The following is a 7,605-nucleotide window of genomic DNA, read 5'->3' on the forward strand; positions in this document are numbered from 1 at the left end:
TAAATGTGACGTCACGGAGCCAACGTACTGCGTAAAACTTTAATTTCTTGGTTTTCTGTCAATAATCAGGAGAAGAAGATCTCGTTCATCACTCCGGGACTCAGGGATTGAGTTCTGAGCTGACCCGGGTTCAATCATGTACCAGAGTCTGAGCCTGTCCTCCCCCCAGACCACGTACCCCCATGACACCGGGACCTATCTCCACGCGCCAGCCAGCTCTCCGGTCTACGTCCCGAGCAGCAGGGTCCCGTCTATCCTGCCGCCCCTGCCCTACCTTCAGACCTGTGACCCCCAACACCATACTCACGGCTGGCCTCAGGAAGCCTCCGGGTTCAGCCACAGCAGCCCCCCGCACCTCCCGCACGTCTTCTCGTTCACGCACAGCCCCCCGCTCGGCAGCAGCTCGGGACGGGACCCCGGCTACCAGAGCCCGCTGCTGAGTAACGAGGGGAGGGGAGACCAGTACGGGGGTGGGCTGGTCCGCTCGGTGGGGGGATCTTACTCCAGCCCGTACGCCTACATGAGCCCGGAGATGGCCCCGTCCCCCTGGACCCCGGGACCGTTTGAGAGCGGAGTGATCAGCCTGCAAGGCCGCGGAGGGAGCATCGCGAGGAGACCTAGTCTGGGTGAGTAAACTAGGCCGCCTCGAGACGAGACCGGACTGAGACCAGGATCTGAGCTCTCGAATATGACCCCACACATAATGATAAATATTTATAAACACAGAAAGGATTAATTATGACTATATGATAAAGGTAAGAGAGAGCCGCGTGCACCAAATATCAGAGATACAATTCAACAGATGCTGAATATGTAACATAAACGAGTTCATTGATGAGAAAGTGAAACATACATTTTCATGTTTATAGTGGATTTATTTTGATTTGAATTCAATGATGATTTCATGACTGAACTTCAAAACATTTAAATTCATTGAAATCTCTAAACGCCATGAAATCATGAGTGGAAGTGTGAATTCATTCAGCTCATGGTTAATGATATAAACCAAGCTAATAAACTTTCTTTATGAATCTTTCAATTCACCATGAATCCAAATCACAGTATGTAGAGATCTGCATGTTTTTCATTGCTATCTAAATACCGAGCAGACATGGAGTCTGTAATTCTTCTATCCTGCAGAATGAAGCTACAGAGAGCTGTAATCCAGCTGAGCCTCAAACTCTGTCTAACTCTATAAACAATCTGACCTTTAGATGAGACACATTTAAAGATATACACACCTATATACACAACCTCGCTTCACCAGAGCAACACACACACACACACACACACACACACACACACACACACACAGCTGATATACACACCTATATACACAACCTCGCTTCACCAGAGCAACACACACACACACACACACAGCTGATATACACACCTATATACACAACCTCGCTTCACCAGAGCAACACACACACACACACACACACACACACACACACACAGCTGATATACACACCTATATACACAACCTCGCTTCACCAGAGCAACACACACACACACACACACACACACACACAGCTGATATACACACCTATATACACAACCTCGCTTCACCAGAGCAACACACACACACACACACACACACACACACACACACACACACACACACACACACACACACACACACACACACACAGCTGATATACACACCTATATACACAACCTCGCTTCACCAGAGCAACACACACACACACACACACACACACACAGCTGATATACACACCTATATGCACAACCTCGCTTCACCAGAGCAACACACACACACACACACACACAGCTGATATACACACCTATATACACAACCTCGCTTCACCAGAGCAACACACACACAGCTGATATACACACACACACAGCTGATACACACACACACACAGCTGATATACATATACACACAGCTGATATACATATACACACACACACACACACACACACACACACACAGCTGATATACATATACACACACACACACACACACACACACACAGCTGATATACATATACACAGCTGATACACACACACACACACACACACACACACACACACACAGCTGATATACACACACAGCTGATATACACACACAGCTGATATACATATACACACACACACACACACACACACACACACACACAGCTGATATACATATACACAGCTGATACACACACACAGCTGATATACACACACAGCTGATATACATATACACAGCTGATATACATATACACACACAGCTGATATACACACACAGCTGATATACACACACAGCTGATATACATATACACAGCTGATATACATATACACACACAGCTGATATACATATACACAGCTGATATACATATACACAGCTGATATACATATACACACACAGCTGATATACATATACACACAGCTGATATACATATACACACACAGCTGATATACATATACACAGCTGATATACATATACACACACAGCTGATATACACACACACAGCTGATATACATATACACAGCTGATATACATATACACACACAGCTGATATACATATACACAGCTGATATACATATACACAGCTGATATACATATACACACACAGCTGATATACACACACAGCTGATACACACACAGCTGATATACATATACACACACAGCTGATATACATATACACAGCTGATATACACACACAGCTGATATACATACACACATAGATTTACGTATAGATATATAGCAGATAGATTTGAATATTGATATATAGCAGATAGATTTGCATATATACAGTTTGTGTATGTGTGTTGTTTGTTTCTCTATGTTTGTGTGTCTGTGTGTATTTTGTGTACGTCTGTTTCTCTGTGTATGTGTTGTGTGAGTGGTTGTGTGTGTGCGTGTGATTCTGTTTGTGTGTGAGTGGTTGTGTGTGTATGTTGAGTGTGTGTGAGTTTGTGTGTGTTTCTCTGTGTGTTTTGTGTGTGTGAGTAGTTGTCTTTGAGTGTGTTGTATAAGTGGTTGTGAGTGTGTGTGACTGGTCGTGAGTGTGTGTGTGTGTGTTTCTCTGTGTGTTGTGTGAGTGGTTGTGTGTGTGTGTTTCTCTGTGTGTCGTGTTAGTGTGTGTGTGTGTGTGTGTGTATTTCTCTGTGTTTTGTGAGTGTGTGTGTGTTTCTCTGTGTTGTGTGAGTGTGTGTGTGTGTGTGTGTGTGTTTCTCTGTGTGTAATGTGAGTGTGTGTGTTTCTCTGTGTGTTGTCTGAGTGGTTGTGTGTGTGTGTGTGTGTGTTTCTCTGTGTGTCGTGTTAGTGTGTGTGTGTGTGTATGTATTTCTCTGTGTTGTGTGAGTGTGTGTGTGTGTGTTTCTCTGTGTTGTGTGAGTGTGTGTGTGTGTGTGTGTGTTTCTCTGTGTGTAATGTGAGTGTGTGTGTTTCTCTGTGTGTTGTGTGAGTGGTTGTGTGTGTGTGTGTGTGTGTGTGTTTCTCTGTGTTGTGTGTGTGTGTGTGTGTGTGTGTTTCTCTGTGTGTTATGTGAGTGTGTGTGTGTGTGTTTCTCTGTGTGTTGTGTGAGTGTGTGTGTGTGTGTGTGTGTGTGTGTGTGTGTTTCTCTGTGTTGTGTGAGTGTGTGTGTGAGTGTGTGTGTGTTTCTCTGTGTGTCGTGTTAGTGTGTGTGTGTGTGTTTTTCTGTGTGTAATGTGAGTGGTTGTGTGTGTGTGTTTCTCTGTGTGTCGTGTTAGTGTGTGTGTGTGTGTGTGTGTATTTCTCTGTGTTGTGTGTGTGTGTGTTTCTCTGTGTGTTATGTGAGTGTGTGTGTGTTTCTCTGTGTGTTGTGTGAGTGTGTGTGTGTGTGTGTTTCTCTGTGTGTTGTGTGAGTGGTTGTGTGTGTGTGTTTCTCTGTGTGTCGTGTTAGTGTGTGTGTGTGTGTGTATTTCTCTGTGTTGTGTGTGTGTGTGTTTCTCTGTGTGTTATGTGAGTGTGTGTGTGTGTGTTTCTCTGTGTGTCGTGTTAGTGTGTGTGTGTGTGTGTATTTCTCTGTGTTGTGTGTGTGTGTGTTTCTCTGTGTGTTATGTGAGTGTGTGTGTGTTTCTCTGTGTGTTGTGTGAGTGTGTGTGTGTGTGTGTGTGTGTGTTTCTCTGTGTTGTGTGAGTGTGTGTGTGTTTCTCTGTGTGTCGTGTTAGTGTGTGTGTGTGTGTGTGTGTGTGTGTGTGTGTTTCTCTGTGTGTCGTGTTAGTGTGTGTGTGTGTTTCTCTGTGTGTTATGTGAGTGTGTGTGTGTGAGTGTGTGTGTGTTTCTCTGTGTGTTATGTGAGTGTGTGTGTGTGTGTGTTTCTCTGTGTGTTATGTGAGTGTGTGTGTGTGTGTGTGTGTGTGTGTGTGTGTGTGTGTGTCACCCCAACATGTCTTCACACAACAAAAAACAGGAGTCTCAATTTAAGGGTGAACAACTTTAGATAAGACCATACCTGTTGGTTACCACGGCAACAACTACACAATGAACTAACACCAACTAACCATGAACATTACAAAACGTTCCCGTCTCAGTTCTTCAGAAGTCGCTACGAGAGCTGTGATGTAATACTGCAGGTCACATGGCGAGGACAGACACGAGGATCAAACCAATCAAATGTTCTCCTTAAACGTGTTAACTGTCCCATGTGTCCCATGTGTCCCATGTGTCCGTGTGTCCCATGTGTCCCGTGTGTCCCATGTGTCCCGTGTGTCCCGTGTGTCCCATGTGTCCCATGTGTCCGTGTGTCCCATGTGTCCCATGTGTCCCATGTGTCCGTGTGTCCCATGTGTCCCATGTGTCCCATGTGTCCCATGTGTCCCATGTGTCCGTGTGTCCCATGTGTCCCATGTGTCCCGTGTGTCCCGTGTGTCCCATGTGTCCGTGTGTCCCATGTGTCCCGTGTGTCCCATGTGTCCCGTGTGTCCCGTGTGTCCCGTGTGTCCGTGTGTCCCATGTGTCCGTGTGTCCCGTGTGTCCCATGTGTCTGTGTCCCGTGTGTCCCATGTGTCCGTGTGTCCCGTGTGTCCCATGTGTCTGTGTCCCATGTGTCCCATGTGTCCAATGTGTCCGTGTGTCCCGTGTGTCCCGTGTGTCCCATGTGTCCCATGTGTCCCGTTTGTCCCGTGTGTCCCATGTGTCCCGTGTGTCCCATGTGTCCCGTGTGTCCCATGTGTCCTGTGTGTCCCATGTGTCCGTGTGTCCCATGTGTCCCGTGTGTCCCGTGTGTCCCGTGTGTCCGTGTGTCCCATGTGTCCGTGTGTCCCATGTGTCCGTGTGTCCCATGTGTCCCGTGTGTCCCGTGTGTCCGTGTGTCCCATGTGTCCGTGTGTCCCGTGTGTCCCATGTGTCCGTGTGTCCCGTGTGTCCCATGTGTCCCATGTGTCCGTGTGTCCCGTGTGTCCCGTGTGTCCCGTGTGTCCCATGTGTCCGTGTGTCCCGTGTGTCCGTGTGTCCCATGTGTCCCGTGTGTCCCATGTGTCCCATGTGTCCCGTGTGTCCCGTGTGTCCCATGTATCCCATGTGTCCCATGTGTCCGTGTGTCCCGTGTGTCCTGTGTGTCCGTGTGTCCCATGTGTCCCGTATGACCCATGTGTCCCATGTGTCCCGTGTGTCCCGCGTGCTCAGAGCTGATGGATGACGTGTCCACTGAGGGTCGGGAGTGCGTTAATTGCGGCTCAGTGTCCACCCCACTGTGGCGCAGAGACGGAACCGGACACTACCTGTGCAATGCCTGTGGACTCTACCACAAGATGAATGGAATAAACAGGCCGCTGATCAAACCACACAAACGACTGGTGAGACACACACACACACACACTTATACACTCAACACACACACACACACACTTATACACTCAACACACACACACACACACACACTTATACACTCAACACACACACACACACACTTATACACTCAACACACACACACACACACACACTTATACACTCAACACACACACACACACTTCCTCTACCAGGGAAAAAGCTCGCCCGTGGACTAATGAAGACATCCTAAGTCTAAAGAGACTATGTCGAAAGACTGAACGCCTGTGGAAATCCACTAACCTTGAGGTGCACAGGCTCTACCTCAAGGACCTTGTGTCCTCATACAATGTGATGGTCGAAAATGCCAGATCTGAGTATATCCACCAACTGGTAGCACTAAATAAGAAAAACCCCAAAGTGTTATTTGAAACGATAAACTCACTTGTATGTCCTGCTGTCCCAGTTACCCCGGTGTTTTGTGAAGCTGACAGCAATGCCTTTTTGAGATTCTTCACAAACAAGATAAAGATAATCAAGGACAACATCCCGCCCCCTCTTCGTGTTACCCCTGCTGTTTCAGAGCCTGTCTCCAGCTTGTGGTCCTTGTTTAGGACTGTGACGGTTGCTGATATTTCAGCAGTGGTGTCTAAGATGAAGCCCTCCTCTTGCTCATCTGACGTCCTTCCCTGTAGGCTTTTTAAAAAAGTGTTTGGGGAAATCGGCCCGTGTGTGACCAAAATGGTTAACCTGTCTTTGTCCACTGGTGTGTTTCCTACTGCATTCAAACATGCCATAGTGGAGCCATTACTAAAAAAAGCAGGCCTAGACCAAACAGATCTTAATAGCTTTAGGCCTATTTCTAAGCTCCCTTTCATGTCAAAGATCCTTGAGAAGGTGGTCTGTAATCAGTTGACCCTTTTCCTGGATCAAAGCAGCATCCATGAACCGCTTCAGTCCGGTTTCCGTAAGCAACACTCCACGGAAACGGCCTTACTGAAAGTGTCCAGCGACATTATGATGGCTGCTGACTCTGGAAAGTTCACGGTCCTGGTTCTCTTGGACCTGTCCGCAGCTTTCGACACTGTAGACCATCAGATTCTGCTGAGAAGACTGAGGGATCAAGTTGGACTGTCGGGTTCAGTTCTAAAATGGTTCTCTTCTTATCTAGCTGGACGAAGCTTCAATGTAACAGCCAACCAAATAAGGTCGGAGTCTGCGGACCTGCTGTGTGGAGTGCCTCAAGGTTCTGTCTTGGGTCCTGTCTTGTTTATGCTGTATTTGATCCCTCTAGGAAAGATCATACGAAGGTTCGGTGATGTTTCTTTCCACCTATTTGCTGACGATATCCAGCTGTACTGCTCTTTTAAGCCGTCCGAGATCCAGAAGCTGAGCTCCCTACGTCTTTGTCTGATGGAAATCAAACAATGACTCAGCAAAAATTCTCTGCAGCTAAATGCTGAGAAAACAGAAACTTTGATTCTCGCCCCTGATGACTCAATTCCAGGGATTAAGCAGTTCTTGGGGGACCTAGGCCAGTCCGTGAAGCCTAGTCTTAGAAACCTGGGAGTTATTTTCGACAAAGACATGTCTTTAGTCCAGCACTGTAAACAGCTGTCAAGGAACTGCTTCTTTCAACTGAGGAAGATCTCCAAACTTAGAAACATGGTTTCACAGAATGATCTGGAGCTCATTATCCACGCCTTTGTGTCTTCACGTTTAGACTATTGCAATAGTTTGTTTTCTTGTCTTAACAAGAAAGAGCTCTCTAGACTGCAATTAATTCAAAATTCTGCAGCAAGAATTCTGACCCGCACAAATAGGAGGTCCCACATATCCCCTGTTCTGAAAGACCTTCA

The 7,605-nt window shown here is 46.8% G+C and overlaps 1 protein-coding gene across 1 annotated transcript in view; it reads left to right on the forward strand.

The window, feature by feature from the left end:
• The window catches only part of LOC306834210 (GATA-binding factor 5-A-like), a gene marked incomplete at its 3' end in the record, with an annotated part of 7,527 nt that extends 99 nt beyond the window's left edge, over positions 1-7,428 (forward strand). Inside the window, exons 2-4 of the mRNA XM_079360047.1 lie at positions 70-620; positions 5,606-5,775; positions 7,408-7,428. Of these exons, the coding sequence (XP_079216173.1) occupies positions 137-620; positions 5,606-5,775; positions 7,408-7,428 (675 nt within the window). The 5' untranslated portion in view covers positions 70-136. The remainder of the gene's footprint in view (positions 1-69; positions 621-5,605; positions 5,776-7,407) is intronic.
• Between the last annotated feature and the right edge of the window lie 177 nt (positions 7,429-7,605).

The sequence above is a fragment of the Symphodus melops genome (assembly GCF_947650265.1).
Source record: "Symphodus melops genome assembly, chromosome: 13".
Taxonomy (NCBI): domain Eukaryota; kingdom Metazoa; phylum Chordata; class Actinopteri; order Labriformes; family Labridae; genus Symphodus; species Symphodus melops.